Source organism: Schistocerca gregaria, chromosome 1 (assembly GCF_023897955.1).
Source record: "Schistocerca gregaria isolate iqSchGreg1 chromosome 1, iqSchGreg1.2, whole genome shotgun sequence".
In the NCBI taxonomy this organism is placed as follows: domain Eukaryota; kingdom Metazoa; phylum Arthropoda; class Insecta; order Orthoptera; family Acrididae; genus Schistocerca; species Schistocerca gregaria.
The window spans coordinates 998,104,580-998,132,236 of NC_064920.1; the positions used below are offsets into that span (position 1 = coordinate 998,104,580).

Sequence of the window (27,657 nt, forward strand, 5' to 3'; positions counted from 1 at the left end):
GAACATGAGTTCAGTACTCAAACTTTGTGGAAAGTGACTAATATCGAGGAGAATCTCTAATGGTGCAGTCAGCGATTACGTTGACTATTCGAACACCTCCTCATGAAATTGTGCAGGTGAATCGGTAAGGTTTAACTGCTGTCAGGTATCGTGACGAGCTTTTGGGACCTGATGTGCGGTTGTTGCGAGGCCGAACTTCGTATTGGTTGACGATAACGCTCACTTTGTTGAAGACTCGTGGTTGACGTTTTCTTGAAAACGGAAGATATTGCACTCATGGTGTGGCCTGCTCGCTCTCGCGATATGAATCCCATAGAGCATATTTGGGATGCATTAGAGAGATTGACTGCACCAAGTCAGCATCCATCAACCACTATCCAAGACTTGCGAGCAGCTCTGGCCGAAGAATTGGCGTTATTGCCTTAACATGAGAATGATGCCATCATTCACAGCGTTCCCCGTAGTTGTCGGGCCTGTTCTGCTGCCACAGCAGGACATATCCCGTAATGAGTACATTAACCAGTTGTCGGTATATGTGTGCAAATCCTTAAGTCGGAGAAAACGAAGAAGATTTTTGTCTACCGTTATGCACGTTGCAGTGGTTTACGTTCCGTATCCTTTACATTGTTTCTACTTTATTATCACCTGTTTATTCTGTTTTGTGGCAAAATGAACTAGAACTTGCAAAATTTTCGTTTGTTGCTTTAATGCTGGACACCAGCCTACAAACAGACCTACACAAAAAAGGAAATTAACCAACTGTAACATTTATGAGGTGAAAAGCTTAAACTGCTATATAAACAGTAACTCGCTGCATACAACGGCGCAGTACACAGGAGGACAACAACCCCCCCCCCCCCAAACATATCTATTGTATAAACTAGCACTCTAAACCTTCAAACTCCTCGACTGTGGCGCTGCAGGCGGAGTGAATCTATACTAATAAAACTACAATACACACAACAATATATGCAAGAAAACAAAGGCTATCTCTGGCATCTCTTAAACGGCACTGAAGGCAGTGTTAATAATTAAAGTCAGAAAATGAAAAGTTCAGGCTGCTGTAAAACACTAACTCACCAAACACAACTGCACAGTACACAGGAAGACAAGAAACTGATGATAGTATTTTACTCACTCGCTACTGAGTTGACAACCAGGCTTCACCGTGTATAAAATCAATACTTTATAAAATTTCACTTTCGTTTCTTTCCTAACTTTTAAAAATGAAGTTCTCTAAATGGTCTCACATACATCCTGAAGTTTACTCAATGTATCTGAGTTACAAAACCACCCGAGGTATTTAAAATTCGGTACTTATTCTAAAATGCTACTTTATAGCATAACTTTTCATCGGAGTGTATCGTTTCCATTAAAAACCTTAATTTTCGTTTCATTTACTGATTTTTTTGAAGTTATAAACTTCACATTGATTATTCAAAATATAGATGGATTTCTGTACCTGTGTCTCATTTACTTTAATCATGATTTGATCGTCTGAAAATAGACGTTGTTTAATAATTTAATTCCTTGATCTATTAAGAATTTCCATTTCTTTTAGATATCGTCAATATACAGTGTTTTAGGGGTGTAAGTGCAGATATTTTTATTGATGACTAAGGACGGAGGAGAGTGACAGAGAGAGGGGAGGGGAAGGAGGAGAATTGCTAATGGAAGTGAAATAAATACATGTCCAGGCAATGCCGGGTACCCAGCTAGTATTTCATAAGTTCCATATCCACTCCATCTAATGCAGGTGCCTTCCTACATTTTACACATTTTAACACTGTTCCTAATTCTTGTCACAGGGCCACAGCTGGAACTTCATTTCCATGAGAGACGTTTATTTCTGTTTAATTCACTTACTCATTATCCTATAATTGTTTGTAATGTTTTCCACTGTTATTCGCTTATTAGGATATATTTCGCACTATTTATTTCTTATTTATTTAAGTGCTTAGTTAGTTTATATGCAATTAACTGCTTCCAGTTTACATCATGCTCTACCTTATAAACGTATTCTACGCTCCCAGTTAGCCTTTCTGATGACTTCTCTTTTCTTTAGATATGTAATTGGCATGTATTGCACAGTAGGGAATGATATTTGGGATTTCGCTGGACGAGAGTTCTCCAAATAATTTAATGGCTTTCTTCCAATATACCTTTGACTGTCACTCACATTACTACAGATAAAATAATTTATTTATTTCACCTCAAACTTTTTAATCTGTAATTTGCACGTAAATATAAAGGAAAAGTAAGATAATGATTTGTGAAGTAGGTGAACATAATGGATGGCTAAACTTGGAGAAGAGACTCTTGGTGAAGAGGACGCTTTCTGCAGTCTAGAAAACAGAATATATAAAGAAGGTGTAAGTAAGACAGTGTCAAAGAAGTGCAGATGTTGAAATGGCTTTCTGTGAAAAGAAACAGCTGCTAATGTACCTGACTATAGTATTTGTAATTAGGAAAAGGTAAAAGAAAAGAGCAGCTGTGTAAGGAAGAATGTAAAATGTGAATTTCACGTTTCGTCGACGACGAGTTCATTGTAGATGAAACAGAAAGTCGGTCAGCTGAAGGTTATGGATGGAAATTGGTCATGTCCTTTCAAAATAGCCATTGTGGTATTCATCGTAAACGCTTTATCCAAACAGCGAAAAACTTATCTAAACGGCCGGGCGGCCACCTGAGCCGCCGTTCTCCCGAATATCAGTTCCATTCGTTGCCTCGACTTTGCTAGGTAAGTGTGGGGGTGTGAAAAACGGACAGTGGGAAAGATAGGCACGAAACATTGAGAAGCCTATTTAACATGGTTTTGCAGGAGACTAATTAAGATCGGATATGTCGATAAATTAACGAATTAATATACTCTCAAACAATATAACGAAAAAAATGCTAGTAAAAAGCTCGACGTATAGAAAAGGCAGAATGATCAGAAACATGTTACGTCAGTACGTTTTTGCTGATAAGTGTATTTGAAGAGATTGCGGATGGGAAGAACCGCAGAGACGGCCATGTATAAAGCAAACTGTTCATGATATGGGATCTGTGATTATGCTGAATCGAGAGGACTGGAGATCCCCATGAAAGACACAGTAGTGTTGGTGAGTGAAGGAAAAACAACCAAACACCAACCTAGATCTGTTCAGATAGCTACCCTTAGATATCCACTCTTGTGTGACGGATTCTGACGATTGGTCTTCACTGGCTTAATGAGTGATTGACACAAACAAGTACGCTTCAACTACTTGTGGAAGTTTATTACCAAATTTAAATCTTAATGAGAGCAGGAATTGGCGGCAGAAGAAACAGCGACTTTTGAAATACAGTTTTTAGGGCAGCCACAGGTCCCACTCAGTTCGTTTTATTGACTGGTTTAGTTCAGCTTAACTGGAGAATCACCAGGAACTCTGGAATTAAACAGCAGAACAGTTCCAGAAATTCAGCAATTTAACACACACTCACTGACTCAACTTCACTGTCATGATTATTTGTAAACAATATTTTTGCACAGTAGAATCCAGTAAATTCCATTTCCTTCTCTTCATGGGGACCTGGCAGTCGTTGAACCGAATACGGATTAGTTTGATAGTTTTGTGTCATTTGCGTACAACCTTTCAACTATTCCGTAACTGCAGCTGAGATAGACCTTCGAACATGATTTAACACTTTCACTTATATCTTGCCCTATCACACTTTTTTTATGCACGACCTACGCTATTTGCACACGAGGCTACATCTTGTCAGTGAGAATAATGTACTACGTTCAATACATTCATAACAGAACATGGTCCAACATTCTGTCAGCATACATTCCCATTACACTTTGATAGTGTGGGACCAACGGTTAGCGCTCTAGTCTCCACTATCTAATCTTTGTGGATCTGGGAAAAGGAAAAGGGCTGAGTTGGTTTCACTGATTCTGTCATCATACTTAAAAAGAATTATCTTGATCTACGAAAATGCAAGCATTGTGTACAGTCCACAATTTTACAAGAAACTGGCAGGAATTTCAATATCAAGTACGAATGCACACTTCCGTGGCTACTGTTCACTCTACACATCGACGAAACACTGACGGAAATAAAAGAAAGTTTCAACAGTAGGATTAAAATTCAGGGTGAAAGAATATTCATGAAAATATTTCCTGACGACATTTCTTTGTGGCAGCATAGTTCCTTTCTGTGACAATGTCAGATTTAAACCAGAATAGCGAAGATCATCCTTTCTTCTAGTGTTGTAGCTATGCACTTCGCTGTTATTTTTGAACTGGTATGTGTTACTACTAATAAATTCATAACTGAAAATATATATATATATATATATATATATGAAGGTCCTGCGAATATTCCTAGTTTCTTAAATAAATGTCTGTATTCTAATTACACGCATTTGTGCAATGAATATTTTTGCTCTTAATGATGAAAACCCCAAAATATGATTGCCATGTGAAAGAAGCAACCAAAAAGGCACGGTAGGCTAATTTAATGATATTTTTATCACCAAAATTTGCAAAAACCGTAATAACATAAGCCTCTGAATTCCAAAGTTTCAGGGGATCGTCAGCCTGCTTCTTCCAGTTTAATTTCTTATCAGTGCACAAATTCGGAAATTTTGAATATTCTGCCATAGCAACAGACTTCTGTTCAGAATCTATATTTACCAATAGTGTTATGCCGTTTGCTATACTGAACGGTATATACTGCGTTTTCTCAAAATTTAGTGAGAGTCAATTTGCAGAGAACAACTTAGTTTTCTGAAAGGGATTATTCACAATTTCCTCACCTAATTCTTGTTCGTTGGGTGTGCTTACTATGCTTGTATCATCAGGATAAACAACTAGCTTTGCACCTTCATGAATATGGAGTGGTAAGAACGTAAGGTACGATGACTGAACCCTTTGCGGTACCATTCTTGATAACTACTCAGTTAGAGGAACCTACTGATTATTGTAGACTCTCTTTATGGTTAATTTCAACCTTCTGCATTATTCCAGTTAAATATGAGTTAAATCATTTGTGTACTGTCCCACTCAATGCCACAATACTTAATTAAGGTTCCCTAGAAAAATTTCATGATGCACACAGTGAAAATCCTTTGCGAGACCACAAAAAATCCCAATGGGTGATGCTCGGTTATCCAAAGCATTTAATGTTTCACCAGTGAAAGCATATATAACATTTTCTGTTGAAAAGCCTTTCGGAAAATCAAACTGGTCTTTTGTTAGTACTTCATTTTTACAAATATGTGAAGTTACTATTGAATACATAACTCTTCCAAGAATTTTGTATAAAACTGTCAGAAGTGAGATTGGGCAGTAGTTATTAGCATCAGACCTATCTACCTACTTAAATTATGATTTAACAATAGCATATTTCAATCTCTCCAGACAAATGCCTCGTTTCAGTAAGCTTTTACATATGTGGCTGAGAATCCTAGCAAAAGCTTTTAGTTCTTGTTGGAAATGCCACCAGTTCGATGCCAGTGAAACCTGGTAATTAAGGAAGGCAGGATTTGGTTACGATTGTAGACGGGGCCCGAATCAATTACTATTGGTTTGTTTAGCAATTTCACTCATTTATTTTAATAAATAACTTTGGAAAACAAGCCAATGACGTCACAATCAAACTCTTAGGACACGTAACCAAAATGACGGCTGAAGGCGTTTAACGTGAAAAATTTCAATTATTAAAAATTTAACAAATACATAAAATACAGACAGCCAATAATTTCGAAGACAAGCCAGAGTGGTCGCAATCAGAATTTTAAGGCAAGTAACCGCAATCACGGTTGAAGGCCTTTAACGCCAAAATAACAATTTAAAAAAAAAATTACACTTATACTGTCAAATGGTGAATACCATAGCAAAAGATAATTTTAAGAAAACAAACAACAGATCACCAAACAGGTGAGACAAATGATGGTAACTTAAAAATACAATAATAAAGTTAAACACAAGGGTCAGTGACAGACGGTGCTCCAGGACTCGACCTCTGAGTAGGTCACATCAAAAACGCTTTCGCGAGCGAGGAGAAAGGGAGCCAAGAGTTGCATTCAGATCACGAGCTGGTAACAGCCGCTTACCGCAAGTCGCTAGAGAAACAGAAGGTTCCAAATGATTGGAAAAGAGCACAGGTAGTTCCAGTTTTCAAGAAGGGTCCTCGAACAGATGCGCAAAACTATACGCCTATATCTCTGACATCGATCTGCTGGAGAATTTTAGATGTGTTTTGCTCGCGTATCATGTCATTTCTGGAAACCCAGAATCTACTATGTAGGAATCAACATGCATTCCGGGAACAGCGGCCGTGTGAGACCCAACTCCCTTTATTTGTTCATGAGATCCAGAAAATATTAGATACAGGCTCTCAGGTAGATGCCATTTTCGTTGACTTCCGGAAGGCGTTCGATACAGTTCCGCACTGTTCTGCTACCTAGGCAGTGAAATAACCAATGATGGACGGAGCAAGGAATACATCAAACGCAGACTCGCTATGGCAAAAAAGGCATTTCTGGCCAAGAGAAGTCTACTAATATCAAATACCGGCCTTAATTTGAGGAAGAAATTTCTGAGTATGTACGTCTGGAGTACAGCGTTGTATGGTAGTGAAACATGAACTGTGGGAAAACCGGAACAGAAGAGAATCGAAGCATTTGAGATGTGGTGCTATAGACGAATATTGAAAATTAGGTGGACTGATAAGGTAAGGAATGAGGAGGTTCTACGCAGAATCGGAGAGGAAAGGAATATGTGGAAAACACTGATAAGGAGAAGGGACAGGATGATAGGATATCTGCTAAGACATGAGGGAATAACATCCATGGTACTAGAGGGAGCTGTAGAGGGCAAAAACTGTAGAGGAAGACAGAGATTGAGAGATTGGAATACGTCAAGCGAATAATTGAGGACGTAGGTTGCAAGTGCTACTCTGAGATGAAGAGGTTGAGGTTGGCACAGGAAAGGAAATCGTGGCGGGCCGCATCAAACCAGTCATTAGACTGGCGAAAAAAGAAAAAAAAACTCAAGAAAAACTGCAGCCAGTGACAATTGACAATTATTGGATGATTTATTACGCAGTCCCCAGCGTGTGCCTGATCATATCATCGCAGTGAAGTTTTGTTGTACAGATTTTCACATTTTTGTCCCATAATGTAAACAAATGTTTGGTTTTTGTTGTTTACAAAGGTTTTTACATTACATACCAGGTCTTTACATTTTACTTACTTAAGGGAAGTTTTTGATTTCCGCATTACTACATAGGAGTCTGCATAACTGATATGTGATATGTTGCACATAAGTTAAACTAAAGGCAAGATGGTGGACACGTGTGTTCACATGTGACGACGTGTCAGTTATTGATTTGGTTGGCTGTGTCAAAGAACAGACTGGTTCAATAATGGAGTACTTCTACAACTACGACGAATACTATTTCAGCGATTCTTGTTCTTAAAATAGATCCTGGAGCTTTACATTTTATTTCTTTTGCAACAACCCTTTTTAGCTGAGTAAACTACGTCAGGATAAATAGTTCCACTATCAGTAAAATATTATGGAAATTGGATGAAATTTTATGAGTACCCTTCGTTTCTTAACTCTACATGGCACTTCCAGATGCAGATGGATTTGTTGTGAATGTGGGTGTATATTTCCATTTCTTCGAATAAAATCATCTGTACAGCCATCTCAATCAAATGTATTATTTCTAATTCAAATGACTGGAGGAATAAGTAAGCACAAATATGTTCAGGTAAAGACAGAAGTACGCCAAGCTGTGTCACTTAGGAAAAAAATCAGTAGAATGTTCTGTGGAGCCAAGCTGAAATTTCTGCATAAAAAATACGAAGAAACAGAAGTACGAGTGGTCGTCCTAAGGTCTGTTTCACCATACAGAACATTCAGAGGTGAATTTAAAAGCAAAGTCGTCAACAATAAAAGAGAGCTTTCACTGTTAAAGGCAAAGGAGAGAGCGGGTAGGTGGGAAGAGTACGCTGAAGGTCTCTATGAAGGAAAGGAACTGTCTGATGATTTTATAGAAGAAACTGGTGACAACTTGCAAGACAAACGGGATGCATTATTAGAGGCAGTCTTCAACAGCGATTTAGAAGGCTTACGATCAAAGAAGGCGGAAGGCATGGATAACATTCCTTGGAATTTCTAAAATCACTCGGGGAAACGGCAATCAAACGACTCCTCAAGTTCAAGTTTAAACATCTACGAATCGTATTGTCGAAGTTGGTATTAAGTATGATAGGAGATAAGCTACATCCTTACCTATCTCCTTCGTCTGTTGCTACAAAGTTAGTCGGTTTTCCACCTGGATACAACAAAAATCAGTTGTTTTTCTACAATCTCTATATTACTGATATCATTATGTAAACGGTATCATGTATACGTTAGTACAATGCTCCAAAATTCTCTTAGAAATTATCGAAATCTTCTTTCTGTTAAATTATAGTTCTTTGTAAGTAAGTTGTATGCTAAGCGTTCTGCAGTTATTGCGTACGTGGTACATGACCTGAAAAAGAAGGAAGACAGCTCCAAGTAGTTTGTCTTGACATGCGAACTGTGTCCTTGAACTATTAAAATTTTCATAAATTCGATTATCCAAATAAAAGTGTAGTTGAGCTTCAACGAAAGGCAAACGTCAATCTCACCGAAATGACGCACAGGAAATATTTTGGCTGCTGGAAATAATGAATACAGTTGATTGATGAGTCAGGGCCTGCCTCCACGAGAATGTGGTAGTGTACCATTATAAGTGGCTGAGACAATATTTTTATGGCAAGAGTAGAATTATGTCTATGTCAAATAAAACATTGAAAAGTTTCAGAGATAGGAACAAGAGTGAAACGGAATCAGCAAGAACAGAAGTTGTAGAGGAAGGTGGTTTGCTTAAGTGTTACAAAGGCCTGAGATGACAGCAGAGAGAACTGGACGACTTCTTGGAAGACTACGAAGTGAACTCCGGAACGAACTTTGTAACCTTAATAGAATATGAAAACTGGTAGCCAACTGAAATGAATAAAGTAAATGGGATATCATTCAATTACGGAGTCATGATGCAGTACTAGCTAACACAAAACTGGAGAACTGTGAGATAAGTGTTGTATGTACAATGCAAACGTGATCAATGCAGACACGTTATTAATGCGTTTCTGTATGCAGACACCACTTGATAATGCTATCAAAAGCGATGCAGGCCTGTAGTACATGTTAATACAGAAATATTTTTAATTTAAGGAAAAAGTACACAGCCTTGGTTGGAATGTAGTTTCAACGTTTAGTAAATTCTTAGCGTCTGTGGAATCCAATATAAAAAATTACTTAAATCATATTTTTACTGATTTGCTACTCATAAGCTAAATAAGCAAGTGCGACAATAGAAACAGAAACAGGAAGACTGTTTTACGTGATTTATTGTGTCTGACTAGTCGAACAATAAATAAATCCGATAGCAACCTGTAAATAATCTGAATGTAGAGAAAAAAGTTAGGAAATATCGCGACAGACATACAGATGTCTAATACTTCACCGTGGACCAAGAAGAAGCAGGAGTATAGGCTTGGAAGGAGGCAAATACAATTCCGTGGCTTTCTTGGTTAAGTGAAAACGAGGGAAATAAGTCAAACATCAACGGGAGCTTTAATTTTCGTTCGCTTCCATTTAGACATTTCATTTGTTAAGTATGTGTATTATTTGTTACGTATAAATTTTTAGTGTAGAACGAAAAGGGTTGTTATACAAGTGTTTCGTCTATGTTGTGACGGAGGTAGGAGGACGGGCAGTCGTACAGGCAAACTGCTACTCGTCTTACATAGCATCATTGAATGAGATGACGGTATGGTAAGATACTGGAAAGGAATACAGAATATAGATACGCCCGGCGTACATTATGTTGGAACTAATGCTCCTTTTCATGACTGACTGAAATCGTTCTTTATTTCAGAGCCTCCCTTTCACGAATCAAATTGTTTGTGCCCTTTAGAAAATATTCAGATATGTGTGAAATCTTATGGGACTTAACTGCTAAGGTCATCAGTCCCTAAGCTTACACACTACTTAACCTAAATTATCCTAAGGACAAACACACACCCATGCCCCAGGGGGGACTCGAACCTCAGCCGGGACCAGCCGCACAGTCCATGACTGCTGCGCCTTAGTCCGCTCGGCTAATCCCGAGCGGCTAGTACTTCTTCTACTTTGGCCACAGTGACCCTGGAATCTCCGTCCATGATTACCTTTTAATGTATATGGTCATCCGAACAAGGGTATGAAAGTAAAAGTAACAGTATTTGCGTCTTTTAACTGCCATCAGTCTTATTCATTACCGGAAGGACTTTTGTCGATACAATGCGAGTCACGTCTTGTCTGATAGCCCATCTAATGCACAATGTTATTGGCTACCGTTTAATCTACACCTATACCACCGCGGAACAAAGTTTACAGTCACGCTACACACCATTGTGTAAACCTAAATGGTTCAAATGGCTATGGGACTTAACATCTGAGATCAGCAGCCCCCTAGAACTTAGAAATACTTAAACCGAACAAATCTAAGGACATCACACACATCCATGCCCGACGCAGGATTCGAACCTGCGACCGTAGCAGCAGCACGATTCCGGACAGAAGCCCCTAGAACCACTCGGCCACAGCGGCCGGCTGTGTAGACCTAAAAGCTGATGAAACAGTAACTACAGGAAGCTGTACAACTCAAGATGGATGTTTTATGACTGAAACTGGGTTTGTGTTTAATACATTTTGTGTGCTTGAAGGGGTTGTTTGATTTGGAATACTAAAAGTCTGAAAACTCCCACACTGTACTCATACTTACGCTCTCTTTTGGATGCGAAGTGTTCATGCAGCCTTCCCGGACTGTTTACATCTGTTTCCGCGTCCTTCATGTCAACAACTTACATCCGCGGTCAGAACGGATCACCGCAGGCGCGTCGCCAAGAGAACCTTTCGTAACACAGAACTGCGCGGCAACTTACAGACCTACTACAGCGACGATGGTAAATCCCCTTCCAGTGCACACCATTGTCTCCTTGTGCGAGGCTGTAAACAGTATAAAGCTTCCTCCGCGATTCACAGTTTGCTCTACAGATTTAAGTTAAAACAAAAGGCTGTCCGCCACGTCCAAAGTTCGTAGGCAGTAGATCAGTACCCGTTACAATAGAGGGCAGGTGGAAGTTAGCACAGTATCAGAGTGGCCGGAACACTGGGCTGGCGGTCAGGAGAAGCGAGTTTGTATGTAATCTTGGTCGCACTATTCTGCTGTGATTTCACTTCAGGCAAATGCCGGGATGGTCCCAAAAATGTTCAAATGTGTGTGAATTCCTACTGAGGTCATCGGTCCCTACATTTACATACAACTCGAACTAACTTATGCTAAGAACAACACACATCCATGCCTGAGGGAGGACTCGAATCTTCGGATGTATGGTCCTCGGAATCCGTGACATGGCGCCTCTAACCGCGCGGCTACTCCGTCCGGTGGGATGGTTCCTTTGAAAGGGCACGTCCGACTTTCTTCCCCATTCTTCCCCAATCCGATGGGCCTGATGATCTCGCTGTTTGGTACCCTCTCTCAAATAAATCAAACAACTATTCTGGTTCACATATCACTCGGAACGAGGGGCAACTACAGCTGTGGTGAAATGTTTCCAGTGCTGAAAACCGCAACAGCTGCGTCAAGATGATTTATTAATCAGTAATAGCCACATCATCGGGCAAAAACATCATGTATTGAAAAATCAACATGGCACCTAAATATATAGCTATGATGTGAAACTAGTCCTGTTGCGGTTTCCATCAGTGTAAATATTCTAATTCAGTTTTTTCATGGTTCTTTTAAACCGCAGATGGTGAACGTCTGAGTGGTTCTTTGGATTTAAAAAAATGGTTCAAAGACAGCAAAAGAATTGGAGTAGCAATTGAATGAAATGGACACTGTCTTGGAAGCAGGATATAAGATGAGCATCTAAAAAAGCGGAACAAGGATAACGTACACAACGGTGAGGAGAGGTGTGGGAACTGCCGTCGTAAGAAAGCTGGTTCAAATGGCTCTGAGCACTATGGGAGTTAACACCTGAGGTCATCAGTCTCCTAGACCTATAACTAACCTAAGGACATCACACATATTCTTTTACGAGGCAGGATTCGAACCTGAGACCGTAGCGGTCGCGCAGTTCCAGACTGAAGCGCCTAGAACCCCTCGAGCACAACGGTCAGCGAGAAGGTATTCTGACACAAATCAGAAAATAGACCGCGCCGCTCGAATTGTCAACACAACTGCACTGCTAAGAGTATCCTACGACTTCCACATCGCTGGCAACGAGTTATACACAATGCTGGTGACTACTTTGAAGGTCAGTAAAACTTTGAAATACGTATCTGTTTTGTACGAGCAGTAAATAAATAGTGTCCACTATTAAAGTTCCAACCCTCGTAGAAGGCAATGACCTGGCTTATCATTACCCAGTTCCAGCCATTACGGACAGAAACTTGAAATTTGGAGAGGTTATTGATCTTATACTCCAGACATCGTTTAAGAAGCGATTTTTCAAAGTTCCATCCCTAACGGGGTGCAATAGCAGATTAAAAGTTTTTTTGAAAACATATCGCTGCTAATGCATTTTTGAAACTAGAACAACGGAAACTGGTATTTGGTTTCTCAGTCAGAAATAAAGAAAAACATGTTTCAGCATTTTTGGAAGTTTAACTCCAGTGGAGATGAAATAATTAGTCAAAGCTTTTTGGTAAAAAATCATTGTTAAAGAACTACTAAACGATTTTTAAAGCTTCTTCTACGAAAATTGGTATTTTACTTGTTGGTTAGAAACAAAAGAGATATGTGTTCAAATCACTTAAGAGAATGCAGCCGTGCGACGACGCTGACAATCGCGAATTTCGTGAGAAGATTCCGCCGCAACTAAAAATGCCTTTCTTTTAATGACGTCCAGCCCAAATCCTATATCATTTCTGTGACATTTTCTCCAATATTTCGCGATAATACAAAACGTGTTGCCTTTCTTTGAACTTTTTCGATGTACTCCGTCAGTCCTGCCTGGTTAGAATCGCACACCGCGCAGCAGTATGTTAAAAGAGGACGGACATACGTAGTGTAGGCAGTTTCCTTAGTAGGTCTCTTACATTTTTTAAGTGTCCTGCCAACAAAAGGCAGCCTTTGGTTAGCCTTCCCCACAACATTTTCTATGTGTTCTTTCTAATTTAAGTTGTTCGCAATTGTAATACCCAGGTATTTAGTTGAATTTACGGCTTTTAGATTAGACTGATTTATCGTTAAACCGAAGTTTAACGACTTCCTTTTAGCACTTATGTGGATGACCTCACACTTTTCGTTATTTAGAGTCAACTGCACCCTTTCGCACCATTCAGATTTTTTTTCTAAATCGTTTAGCAGTTTGTTTTGATCTTCTGATGACTTTATTAGTCGATAAACGACAGCGTCATCTGCAACCAACCGAAGGCGGCTGCTCAGATTGTCTCCCAAATCGTTTATATAGATAAGGAACAGCAAAGGGCCAATAAAACTAGCTCTGCGAACGCCAGAAATCACTTCTGTCTTACTCGATGACATTCCGTCAGTTACTACATTCTGTGACCTCTCTGAGAGGAAATCACAATTCCTGTCATATAACTGAGACGATAATCCACAAGCACGCAAGCACCTTTCTTGGATATTGGTGTGACCTGTGCAACTTTTTAGTCTTTGGGTATGGATCTTTCGTCGAGCGATCGGTTGTTCAAATGGTTCAGATGGCTCTGAGCGCTATGGGACTTAACATCTTAGGTCATCAGTCCCCTAGAACTTAGAACTACTTAAACCTAACTAACCTAAGGACATCACACACATCCATGCCCTAGGCAGGATTAGAACCTGTGACCGTAGCAGTACCGCGGTTCGGACTGCAGCGCCTAGAACCGCACGGCCACCTCGGCCGGTAGTGAACGGTTGTATATGATTGTTAAGTATGGAGCTAATGCATCAGCATACGTCGAAAGGAACCTAACTGGTATATAGTCTGGACCAGAAGACTTTCTTTCATTAAGTGGTTTAAGTTGCTTCACTACTCCGAGGATATTTACTTCTTCGTTACTCCTGTTGGCAGCTGTTGTCGATTCGAATTCTGGAATATTTAGTTCGTCTTCTTTTGTGAAAGCATTTCGAAAGGCTGTGTTTGGTAACTCTGCTTTGGCAGAGCTGTCGCTCTGTAGTATACTGTATCAGTTCTTTCTATAGATAATGTCGGAACTTCCATGCACAGTTTCGCGGATGATGCTGTAGTATACAGAGAAGTTGCAGCATTAGAAAATTGCAGCGAAATACAGGAAGATCTGCATCGGATAGGCACTTGGTGCATGGAATAGCAACTGAACGTTAACATAGACAAATGTAATGTATTGCGAATACAAAGAAAGAAGGATTCTTTATTGAATGATTATATGATAGCGGAACAAACAATGGTAGCAGTTACTTATGTAAAATATCTGGGAGTATGCGTGCGGAGCGATTTGAAGTGGAATTATCGTATAAAATTAATTGTTGGTAAGGAGGTTGCCAGGTTAAGATTAATTGGAAGAGTCCTTGGAAAATGTAGTCCATCAACAAAGGAGGTGGCTTACAAGACACTCGTTCGACCTATACTTGAGTATTGCCCATCAGTGTGGGATCCGTACCAGGTCGGGTTGACAGAGGAGATAGAGAAGATCCAAAGAAGAGAGGCGCGTTTCGTCACAGGGTTATTTGGTAACAGTGGTAGCGTTACGCAGATGTTTAGCAAGCTCAAGTGGCAGACTCTGCAAGAGAGGCGCTCTGCATCGCTATGTAGCTTGCTGTCCAGTTTTAGAGAGGGTGCGTTTCTGGATGAGGTATCGAATATATTGCTTCCCCTACTTATACCTCCAGAGTAGATCACGAATCTAAAATGAGAGAGATTCGAGCGCGCACGGAGGCTTTCCGGCAGACGTTCTTCCCGCGAACCATACGCGACTGGGACAGGAAGGGGAGGTAATGACAGTGGCACGTAAAGTGCCCTCCACCACACACCGTTGGGTGGCTTGCGGAGTGTAAATGTAGATGTATGTATGCTCCAAGTTTCATCGAGTTATGTTACTTGGCATTGAGACGTCACACGAAGGCCACATTCATATTTAAATTCTCCACACCGCTGTACAAGCTAGAGCATCCGTTATAGAATTAGCAATGTGTAGTCTCTTATCGAATTTTGTAACCTACGTAGGTGCGCCACCATGGCAGTACGAGCAGACTGGAGGTGCCTCGCAGCGTCTGTTTTAATCCTGGCGTCAGCAGCTTCACCAGTGGCCGCCAGCTCAGAAGCCGCGACGGCCGCCCGCAGCCCGGCCATAGCGACAGCCGCAGAGGCGACGCCCCGCCCCGGCGGCAAGCCGACGCCGCTGGCATCCGCTGCACAGTGGGCCACGGCGCGCCTCTCGTGGCTGGCGGACGCAGCACAGGATGCTGCCGACGCCGTGCTGGAACTGCCGCGGCAGCTGCTGCTGCTGCCCATCCGGCTCGGCTACTACCCCGGCCTCAAGGTGCGTGAACGCCACTGCACCGCATCCGCGTGGCGAAGCTCACAAGAGGGTCATCAGACCTCGTAGCCACGGACTTATAAATCTTTCGTATGTTGTAGAGCAGGGGAATGCGGCCCGCGAGCCATGTTCTGGTTCGCGATGCATAGTGCTCTAGTGCTCAGCTAGGCTGCACACTCCTCCCACCACCAAACCACGCTGTCTGAGTGACAGGGGGGGGGGGGGGGTGCGGAAAGGAGTGTCGGAACATCAGTGCTGTCGATGACCTTCCCGAATGTTTGTTATCAGCTCAGCAATGGTTCTGGGGTTATTGCTACACGCCTTGTCTTTAATATAGTCCCTCAAGAAGGAGTCGCATATGTTCAAATCCTGAGAATACGACAGCCAGTAGAGGTCCATGCCAGTGACTTCTGGGTATCCTAGAGCCAGAATGTGGTCCCCAGAGTGCTCCTACAGGACATCAAACACTCTCTTGCTTCGGTAGGGTCCACCTCGGTCTTGCATGAACCACATCTTGTCGAAATCAGCATCACTTTGGATAATCGAGGTGAAATCATCTTCCAAAACCTTCACGTGCTGCTCGGTACTCCACCATGTCGTAAAGGAATACCGTGACTGGACATTGCACACCACAAAGTCACCTGTTGAGGTTGAAGAGACTTGTTATCGCGAAATGTGGATTCTCAGTCCCCAAAATCCACCAATTTTGCTTATTGACGAACCCATCCAAATGAAAGTTGGTTTCGTCGTTAAGTCAAACCATATTCATATCAAAGTCATGTTCGTCAGTTCTGTGGCCCTGGAGCTTAATGGTCAATGGGTTTGAGTTTCGTATGGGAAGAGATACAGGTCTTCAACAACAATCTGTTGCAGTGTCTCCCAGTTTATTCCCACCTCTTGCGCAGCTCATCTGATCGATTTCCTGAGGTTGGTTTGAAAGACAGCGCGTGTCTTCTCGATGTTTTCAGGTGTTTTGACCCATTCTGGACGACCGATACTGCCTATACTGCCATCATGAACACTACCTGTTCTCTCAAACTTGTTAATCAAATTCCTGGTTGTTAGCACTCTTGCACCGGCTGTCTTCAACTTCAACTTGGTCGCAAACTTCCTTTGAGCCGAAGCTGGGCTGTTATTGTTCGCATAGTAGGCCTTCACAAGCGCTATATTCTCAGGCACGATGTGCCGTGACATTTTCAAATGCCAATTGGTGACAACATCAAGACGCTTGCGCATGTGGATGCTAGATCCCATTATGCCCCGCGGCCAACCATGCAGTTTGAACGATCTAACGCAAACCATTCAGAAGTTATGGCGGTTTTATTTCGTGTAACTTAGTAATTGTCACCCTGTATGAATTAATATTTTTGTAGTCATAGATTGTAAACTGCAGCTACGATACGTTAATCAGTTGTGCGTCTAGCCATTCACATGGGTTTTTGATCGCAAACAAATATTAAATTATAAATTGCACATGTTGCTGGATGCGATCTGATCTTTATTGATGAATATGAAATTTGGTAGCCAAGGTAGAGTGTTCAAATATTTTTATTACCTCAATGACATGTTTCGACGGGTCTATGTGTCATTTTCGGGTCTTCTGCAAATAATATTACTCTGCGTAACTCGTACAATCATGAAAAGAGCTCACTGGACATTGATATCAGCAAAAGGAGCTACAAAGGTAAATATCCAACATGTAGACATGACGATAACATACATAGACTTCCGATTTTTAACTTTTGATTTGTACTGAAGCACGATTTTCGTGGTACTCCGCTTGATAATGGCAACCCAGCGAAATAAAATAGTGGATTTTATTAATAAGTAGTTTTACCTTCAAAGATTAGAATGGTATACTTCAACAATATCTTTTGACTCTGAACCACCGGTACGAAAAGTTAATACACAACCGAGTTGCAAGCCCAGATGTTTCTTATATGCAGTGTTTCCATGTGTACTCTCTAGTAGTCGTAGTAGTAGTAGTAACCGTAGTGGTAGTAGTAGTTTTATTTATCTATTGTTCTCTTTTACAAGGGTGCAGGTTATGTCCTGTTACTACAATTTAAGTTCAACGAAAATAAAGTAATTCACAGATGAAAATATTTACATAGTTGCAGCGGAGTAAGTTTTTACAGAAAAGAAAAAAAATGATGGAAAAATATACTGTGAAGGTGTTATTTATAACGATGAATGTTTTACTATCATTATTTATTTGTGTTACATTTCTAACCAATTATTTACTCTGCGCCATATAAGTAATTCTTCAAGTATAGGCTGTATTGCCTATCAGTGCTTTTCAACTCCCATTTTAAATAAGTTTATTTTAGAAATTTCTTTACTGTCTTTTGGTAATTTAGTGTCAAGTTTTATTCCTTGGTGGAAAATGCTGTTTGTGATTTAAGTTTATTCTTTCTTGGTAAATATAAGTTCAGCATAGAGCTCGTTCTGTTGTAGTGGACGTAATAACTGTATGGGCAGCAATTATCAATGTTATTTTTAATGTGTACAACTGATTGGTAAATGTAGTCGCATAGAGCATTTAAAATCCCCACTGTTTTTAGAAGATCTTTAAAATCTACTCGACTTCTATTTTTCGTTAACTACTTTTATGGGTCTTCCCTGCAGTTTGGAAATTATATTTATGTTCTGTGCATTTGTTCCTCAGAAAAGGATGCCATAGCTAAGAACTGAAAGTACAGTTGGTACTATGTAACTAAAAGACAGTGGCTGCTACACAGTGATGACACGTCTCTAAGGCCGTCACGTACTTTTGTCATTCGGTTTGCAAGTATTTTTGTGTTTCCACACCGCTGAGAACCCTAGAAATGTTTCATTTGCTACACCGTCTACAGAGGTATTATCGGAAGTCATTATCTAATCTTCTTATTCTTAATTCTTCTAGCTTATATGATAGAATCTTACAGTGAACAACCAAAAAACTTTAGAAAAATTTAAAAATATCCCTGTGACACACTCAGCCTTGTAAGAAGCTTAAGGTGCCACTATTCTGAATTCTACAATGGAGAATCCTGTGGTTCCACCACTTCAGAAAGCAAACTGTGATTACTTAAAAGGTTGTATTTATTGAAGTAATTCATTACGGTGTCTTTCGTTACTGAGTCTATTACTTTTAAGAATGGTGACACAAAATAAATAGGCCGGTGATTTTCTATGTATTCTGTATTACCTTTCCTTACCAGAGGTGCAACTGTCTCCTGTTTTAAATATTATGAAATTTACCTGATGTGGATGATTCATTTATTTTGTTTGTTGAGGGAGCTTGTGTAATCTATATTCATTGTGCCAGTATACACATTGGTATTTCATCTCAATTTTTTATCATTTGCAGTGCTTTACTGATTTCATACAGTATGGTCAGTAGTAATTTCATTGTACGTAGTGTATAATTACCTACAGGTATTTTTGGGAATTTTTCTTGTAATTTTCTGTAATATTTGGAACTGTTCTTTTATACAGTTTGCTGCATAGAGTGCATTATTTATTACTTTAAATTCCCTCTTTTATCAACGTATTATTATGTCTTTGCTTGTCTCTCCTTGCGTGCTGTTTTATAACATCTCAAACTGCTTTTCATTTATTCTCTGCAGTCTGTATTATTTATGGCATTAAATGACTTTTTTGCAGCAGTTAGCATCTTTCTATAAAGCTTTTTGTACCTGTGATAGAATTTTATGAACTCTGAATGATTATGATCCTTTTTCTTAGAACGTAATTACTTAAGGCTTTGGGAGGACTTCTTAATCTCCGCTGTTATCCATTTATTTTTGTGAGACATTCCACTGCCTTTGATACATTTCAAAATGTATTCCCAAAGTTCAGCTTAAATAATATAGATAATTCAGAGAATTTCACACTTACATTGGTTTTTCTATACACTTCACCCAATTTGTGTTTGCTAGTTCTTTCGAAAAATGTTGTATTTTTATTTGTGATATAGGTCTTTCTTCGGTCTGTGGTGTAGTAGATTCTACTATACCTTTACTGCTGCCCCTTACCAGGGCAACTTAAAGAAAACTGCACATCATCTAGCGCACAACAGCCTCAAGGACTAAGTTTATTTACGTTTAATGAGACTCGCGTCGACTTATTCGGTGTCATCCCCTTCGTCTGTGAGAAACAACTGCAAACATTTTTTTTTTTTTTTTTTTTCGGTCATCAGTCTACTTACTGGTTTGATGCGGCCCGCCACGAATTCCATACCTGTGTCAACCTCTTCATCTCAGAGTATCACTTGCAACCTACGTCCTCAATTATTTGCTTGACGTATTTCAATCTCTGTTTTCCTCTACAGCTTTTGCCCTCTACAGCTCCCTCTAGTACCATGGATGTCATTCCCTCATGTCTTAGCAGATGTCCTATCATCCTGTCCCTTCTCCTTATCAGTGTTTTCCACATATTCCTTTCCTCTCCGATTCTGCGTAGAACCTCCTCATTCCTTACCTTATCAGTCCACCTAATTTTCAACATTCGTCTATAGCACCACATCTCAAATGCTTCGATTCTCTTCTGTTCCGGTTTTCCCACAGTCCATGTTTCACTACCATACAATGCTGTACTCCAGACGTACATCCGCAGCAATTTCTTCCTCAAATTAAGGCCGGTATTTTATATTAGTAGACTTCTCTTGGCCAGAAATGCCTTTTTTGCCATAGCGAGTCTGCTTTTGATGTCTTCCTTGCTCCGTCCGTCATTGGTTATTTTACTGCCTAGATAGCAGAATTCCTTAACTTCATTGACTTCGTGACCATCAATCCTGATGTTAAGTTTCTCGCTGTTCTCATTTCTACTACTTCTCATTACCTTCGTCTTTCTCCGATTTACTCTCAAACCATACTGTGTACTCATTAGACTGTTCATTCCGTTCAGCAGATCATTTAATTCTTCTTCACTTTCACTCAGGATAGCAATGTCATCAGCGAATCGTATGACTGATATCCTTTCACCTTGTATTTTAGTTCCTCTCCTGAACCTTTCTTTTATTTCCATCATTGCTTCCTCGATGTACAGATTGAAGAGTAGGGGCGAAAGGATACATCTTGTCTTACACCCTTCTTAACACGAGCACTTCGTTCTTGATCGTCCACTCTTATTATTCCCTCTTGGTTGTTGCACATATTGTACATGACCCATCTCTCCCTATAGCTTACCCCTACTTTTTTCAGTATCTCGAACAGCTTGCACCATTTTATATTGTCGAACGCTTTTTCCAGGTCGACAAATCCTATGAACGTGTCTTGATTTTTCTTTAGCCTTGCTTCCATTATTAGCCGTAGCGTCAGAATTGCCTCTCTCATGCCGTTACTTTTCCTAAAGCCAAACTGATCGTCACCTAGCGCATTCTCAATTTTCTTTTCAATTCATCTGTATATTATTCTTGTAAGCAGCTTCGATGCATGAGCTGTTAAGCTGACTGTGCGATAATTCTCGCACTTGTCAGCTCTTGCCGTCTTCGGAATTGTGTGGCTGATGCTTTTCCGAAAGTCAGATGGTATGTCGCCAGGTTCATATATTCTACACACCAACGTGAACAGGCGTTATGTTGCCACTTCCCCTAATGGTTTTATAAATTCAGATGGAATGTTATCTATCCCTTCTGCCTTATTTGACCGTAAGTCCTCGAAAGCTCTTTTAAATTCCGATTCTAATACTGGATCCCCTATCTCTTCTAAATCGACTCCTGTTTCTTCTTCTATCACATCAGACAAATCTTCACAGTCATAGAGGCTTTCAATGTATTCTTCCCACCTATCTGCTCTCTCGTCTGCATTTAACAGTGGAATCCCCGTTGCACTCTTAATGTTACCACCGTTGCTTTTAATGTCACCAAAGGTTGTTTTGACTTTCCTGTATGCTGAGTCTGTCCTTCCGACAATCATATCTTTCTCGATGTCTTCACATTTTTCCTGCAGCCATTTAGTCTTAGCTTCCCTGCACTTCCTATTTATTTCATTCCTCAGCGACTTGTATTTCTGTATTCCTGATGTTCCCGGAACATGTTTGTACTTCCTCCTTTCATCAATCAATTGAAGTATTTCTTCTGTTACCCATGGTTTCTTCGCAGCTACCTTCTTTGTACCTATGTTTTCCTTCCCAACTTCTGTGATGGCCCTTTTCAGAGACGTCCATTCCTCTTCAACTGTACTGCCTACTGCGCTATTCCTTATTGCTGTATCTATAGAGTTAGAGAGCTTCAAACGTATCTCGTCATCCCTTAGAACTTCTGCATCCCACTTCTTTGCGTATTGATTCTTCCTGACTAATGTCTTGAATTTCAGCCTACTCTTCATTACTACTATATTGTGATCTGAGTCTATATCTGCTCCTGGGTACACCTTACAATCCAATATCTGATTTCGGAATCTCTGTCTGACCATGATGTAATCTAATTGAAATCTTCCCGTATCTCCAAGACTTTTCCAAGTATACCTCCTCCTCTTGTGATTCTTGGACAGGGTATTCGCTATTACTAGCTGAAACTTGTTACAGAACTCAATTAGTCTTTCTCCTCTTTCATTCCTTGTCCCAAGCCCATATTCTCTTGTAACCTTTTCTTCTACTCCTTCCCCTACAAGGGCATTCCAGTCGCCCATGACTATTAGATTTTCGTCTCCCTTTACATACTGCATTACCCTTTCAGTATCCTCATACACTTTCTCTATCTGTTCATCTTCAGCTTGCGACGTCGGCATGTATACCTGAACTATCGTTGTCGGTGTTGGTCTGCTGTCGATTCTGATTAGAACAACCTGGTCACTGAACTGTTCACAGTAACACACCCTATGCCCTACCTTCCTATTCATAACGAATCCTACACCTTTTATACCATTTCCTGCTGCTGTTGATATTACCCGATACTCATCTGACCAGAAATCCTTCTCTTCCTTCCACTGACCCCTACTATATCTAGATTGAGCCTTTGCATTTCCCTTTTCAGATTTTCTAGTTTCCCTACCACGTTCAAGCTTCTGACATTCCACGCCCCGACTCGTAGAAAGTTATCCTTTCGTTGATTATTCAATCTTTTTATCTTGGTAACCACCCCTTGGCAGTCCCCTCCCGGAGATCCGAATGGCGGACTATTCCGGAATCTTTTGCCAATGGAGAGATCATCATGACACTTCTTCAGCTACAGGCCACATGTCCTGTGGATACATGTTACGTGTCTTTAATGCAGTGGTTTCCATTGCCTTCTGCATCCTCATGTCGTTTATCGTTGGGGCAATTTCCCACCCCTAGGACAAGAGAGTGCGCTGAACCTCTATCCGCTCCTCCGCCCTCTTTGACAAGACCATTGGCAGAATGAGGCTGACTTCTTATGCCGGAAGTCTTCTGCCGCCAATGCTGATTATTTATCAAAATTTAGGCAGTGGCGGGGATCGAACCCGGGATCGAAGATATTTTTGATTATGAATCAAAGACGCAACCCCTAGACCACGGGTGCAATAACAAGTAGAGATTATTGAATTCAAAAATGGTTCAAATGTGTCTGAGCACTACGGGAATTAACATCCGAGGTCATCAGTCCCCTATAACTTAAAACTACCTAAACCTAACTAACCTAAGGACATCACACACATCCAAGCCCGAGGCAGGATTCGAACCCGCGACTGTAGCAGTCGCGCGGTTCCGGACTGAAGCGCCTAGAACCGCTCAGTCACCGCGGCCGGCTGCAAACTACATCCACAATCATTTTTAGCATATACTAGTATGCCATTCTCTGTCTTCCCCAACAGTTTTTACGCTCTAGAGCTGCCTCAAGTACCATGGAAGTTACTCTGTGATGTCTTAACGTAAGTTCCATCATCTTGCCCCTTCTTCTTACCTTGTTTCCACATGTTCCTCTCCTCATCGATTTTGTAGGTAACTTCATCATTTCTTGTCTTATATAACTAACTTTACATCCGTCTATACCGCAACATATGAAACGATTCAGTTGTTTCCTAATTCTCCCACAATTCATGATTAACATTCATACGATGTTGTGTTCCAAAATTACATTTACAGATGTTTCTTCTTCAGATTGAAGCCGATATTTGATACTAACACAATTCTTTTGGCCAGCAATGTCTTCTTCGTCTTTGCCACTCAGCTTTTAATGTCGTTTTCGTCCATGAATCTTTGTATTGTTACGTTTTCGCTCTGAATTTTAATTCTGCTTCTGAACTATTTTTTTGTTTTTTTTTGTTTCAGTCATTACTTCTTCGATGTATGGTTTGCACACTAACGGTGAAAGACTACATCTCTGTCTGTCTAAGTTTTTAATGCAAGTACTTCATACTTGGGCCGGCCTAGGTGGCTGAGCGGTTCTAGGCGCTTCAGTCTGGAACCACGCGACTGCTACGGTCCCAGTTTCGAATCCTGCCTCGGGCATGGATGTGTGTGATGTCCTTAGGTTGGTTAGGTTTAAGTAGTTCTACGTTCTAGGGGACTGATGACCTCAGCTGTTAAGTCCCATAGTGCTCAGAGCCATTTGAACTTCATACTTGGTCTTACATTCATATTATCTTTTATCATTGGTTTGCATTTCCTGAATCCAGAGCCGCGCGGGATTAGCCGAGCGGTCTAGGGCGCTCGCTGCAGTCATGGACTGTGCGGCTGGTCCCGGCGGAGGTTCTAGTTCTCCCTTGGTCATGAGTGTGTGCGTTTTTCCTTAGGATAATGTAGGTTAAGTAGTGTGTAAACTTAGGGACTGCTGACCTTAGCAGTTAAGTCCCATAAGATTTCACATACATTTCAACATTTTGAAGCCAGACTTATCGTCATCTAGGAGATGCTCAATTTTCTTTTCGATTCTAGTTCATTTTATTCTTGTCAGCTACTTCGATGAGAAGTTAAACTGATTGTGCGATAATTCTCGTTTTTATATGCACTTGTTATCCTACTGATTACATAGATAATAGTCTTTTAGAAGTCTGATGGTATGTTACACGATTCACAGGTTTTAGGTAGCAGCTTACACAGACGTTCAGACGTTTGGCTGCAGTTTCTTCGATGATTTTAGAAATTCAGATGGAAAATTATTTGTGATTTCTGCGAGCCTTCCGACGTCCTGTTGAATTTTGACTCTAATACTGGATCTCCTATATCTTGCATTTCGACACCTGTTACTTCCATAACGTCACCAGATGATGTCTCCCTCTAGTAAGGACTTTTAATGTGGTTTTTCCACCTGTCCGCTCTCTCTCCTCTGTGTTTAACAGCAGAATTCCGCTCTTACGCTTAATGTTGAAGTATTGCTTTTCACTTCACGGAATGCTGGTTTCGCTTTTCTATATGCTGAAATGGTAATTTAGACTATCACTTCTGTTTCGATTTCCTTGCACTTTTGTGCAGCAATTTCACCTTTCAAATTTACGTGACTTACATTGTTACATTCCTGTCTTTCCCTGAACATATTTGTACTTACTTCTTCAGTCGATCAGTTGATTTATTTAGTTATCCTTGATTTACTCACTGTTATATTTCTTGCATATATGTATTTGTTTGTCCAGTAGCTGTGATATCCCATTTTACAGATTCCCATTCCCGTTCAACTGCACTGCCTGTCGTAATATTCGCTCTCGCAGTGTCTACAGTTTTACGCAACTTCAAACGTACCTCCCTATTCGTCACTAATTCACTATCCCACTTCCTTCCACAGTGATTATTCCAGACGATTCTCTTAAACTTTAATCTACTGCTCATCATTACTGCATTGTGATTTGAGTTGTGTCTGATCCTGGGTGCACCTTACAATTCAATATTTTAATTACGGAATCTATGTATGACCGTCTTGTAATCCAGCTGGTATCTCCTGTGTAGCCTTATCTTTTCCGAGTACAACTCCTCGTCATTTAAGTTCCGGACAGGAGATAGAATCTGTACAGAATAGCAGCCAGTCAAGGAATATTGTAGGGAATTAGTTTAAAGAAATTTATTTCAAAGGCCTAGTGGAATCTTTACAAGTTTTCTCCCAAAGTAATTCACGCCGTGTCTACGTGACACAAGTCGCTTACCTTTCAAAACCGAGGTGGTTGTGTCCAGTTAAAGCTGCTGACAGGAGACGCCGTGAGCCCTCTGCTGAAACAGCTAGCGAATTCACGCCATTGATTTTAGCCAGTAGCGTGCGCGGGATACCGATCACGTGTGTGGACTGTGGAGTGTTCCGCGGTGCAGAACACACTTGCTTCTCTCACTTGTAATCCAGACCTCGAGCAGAACAGACATACGACCGGCCATCAACGTAAGTCAACATGAACCGCTTCCCCTTCCGTTGCCCATTTTAATTAATTGTTCGACCTGCTAGACTGGCCCAAACATGCTAACTTCCGACCCTAGGCGCACCTGTTATACTCCGTATATCGAAATAAATCCTCTTTATTGTACTTAATTTCTTGTTTTGTCACTTAAATGCAGCCCTGGATGCCTACTATCAAACCCTGACCGCTCGACCCCCAGCACACTGCCGCCACGAGACATATTTAACAACCTTCTTCCCCCTTCCCCCCTTCCCTGCCATTTTACACATTAAAATTGGTGGCAGAAGTCTCTCTCCCCATCCGCAAACCACGTACTCTTTCACAGTTGGTGTCGAGAAGTGGCATGTAACAATTATATCCCCACTTCCTGGCACGAACACTTTTACAAAGCTGTTGCTCTCGGAAACTCGAAATTTTTTTGTAATCTCCGACCCGTCTTGCATCGAGTATCACACGACATTCAGATTCGATTAACTCTTGTGGTTGAACCGTGGTAAAAAATTTGCTCTTTTGAAGAGCGCGCCGCAGCGCGTTGTGTGAAGCATCGCCCAACGTTTCTGGCGGTAGCGACGCTGTGGTAATCGCAGGTTTGGTGTCTCCCTATGGTGGGAAAGCGGAAAAGTTGCCTGTTCATGCGCATCTAAGGGGCGCTATGAGCTTTGTAGACGAGAGTCGGTCAGTTGAGGCGAGTCTAAGCAGTTGGTCAGCCGGCTCAGTGTGTGGCACTCAGTGTCTGTCTGTCGTCGGAGTGCGAGTATGTCTGTCGTCTGGATCAAACTTTAAGCCAGAAAATGAGAGTCTTGCCGCTCCGCCAGTAACAGAACTCAGCTAGTGGTCGTCCGGTCGACGCTTAGTTCCTGCATCTGAGTCTGCGCGTTAGGCCGCCAGTCGGCTCGAGTTGCTCGGGCAACGGTCATTGGCGGCTGGATTGGTCGGTTGGTTGGTCGCGCACTGAGAGATGAGATGACTTGTCCGCCTTGAGCGTCGGCGCATGTGAGGTCTCCACGTGAGTCCAGTGGGCCGCGCCGTATAGCGAGGGGTAGTGGCTTCGCGGTTCACAAGAGAGCAACAGGAGCGGAACCGCGACACCGGGCTGGCCGAGGCGGGCTGCGACGCCGTGCGACGGGAGATCGGGACGACTTCCTGCGTCCGTTGAAGCGGCTGGCGGCGGACGATTCAGGAGAGCGTTGGGGATGCTGCGCCAGGTCCTCGCCTGAAATCGCAGTTTATTAGAAGTTAAGCGGCTGGAGATATGTTGTTTCATTTACTTGTTAAATTCTACTTGTTTTCTTGGTGAGGTCACCAGCCGCTTTGTTTTGGGGTCGTCCCACCATTCTTCTCCGTTTGCCCACGGTGGTTATTGTGAATTGGGTGGTCCGTTTTTCCCTTGTGGAATTGGGGAGGTCTAGAGCAATCTGCGGTTCGGTTTGTTTAGTAACCCGCCCCCCCCCCCCCCCTCCCCCATCAATCTGCCATACGTTAGTAGCTGACTCTGTCATGTTTGTCGGATTCGGTGTAACGAATTTATAGAATTAAGGTAAGGGCTGAATAACTGAAATAGTTTTTATCTTGCCTATCATCTTGCGAGGTGGTATATGTGTAATGTAGAGCATGTTGTACACTTTATGTAAGTCTGAATTTCATGGGTTTTATTTAAATAGTCATTCTTTTATAATGTTGCCACCCTTCCACCGTAAGAGCCCTTTTAAAAAATAAATTGCACTTTTGGTGGAAAATAAGTTGTTAGTGTGTGTGTTTGTACTATTTCCATCCCTCTTACGGGGAGCATAATTAATGTGTTTGTGTGAGTTGTTA

The 27,657-nt window shown here is 41.2% G+C and overlaps 1 protein-coding gene across 1 annotated transcript in view; it reads left to right on the top strand.

The window, feature by feature from the left end:
- The window catches only part of LOC126278504 (phospholipase B1, membrane-associated-like), a 112,625-nt gene that overhangs the window by 20,991 nt on the left and 63,977 nt on the right, over positions 1 to 27,657 (top strand). The window contains exon 2 of the mRNA XM_049978666.1: positions 15,268 to 15,583. Coding sequence (XP_049834623.1) covers positions 15,278 to 15,583 — 306 coding nt within the window. The 5' untranslated portion in view covers positions 15,268 to 15,277. The remainder of the gene's footprint in view (positions 1 to 15,267; positions 15,584 to 27,657) is intronic.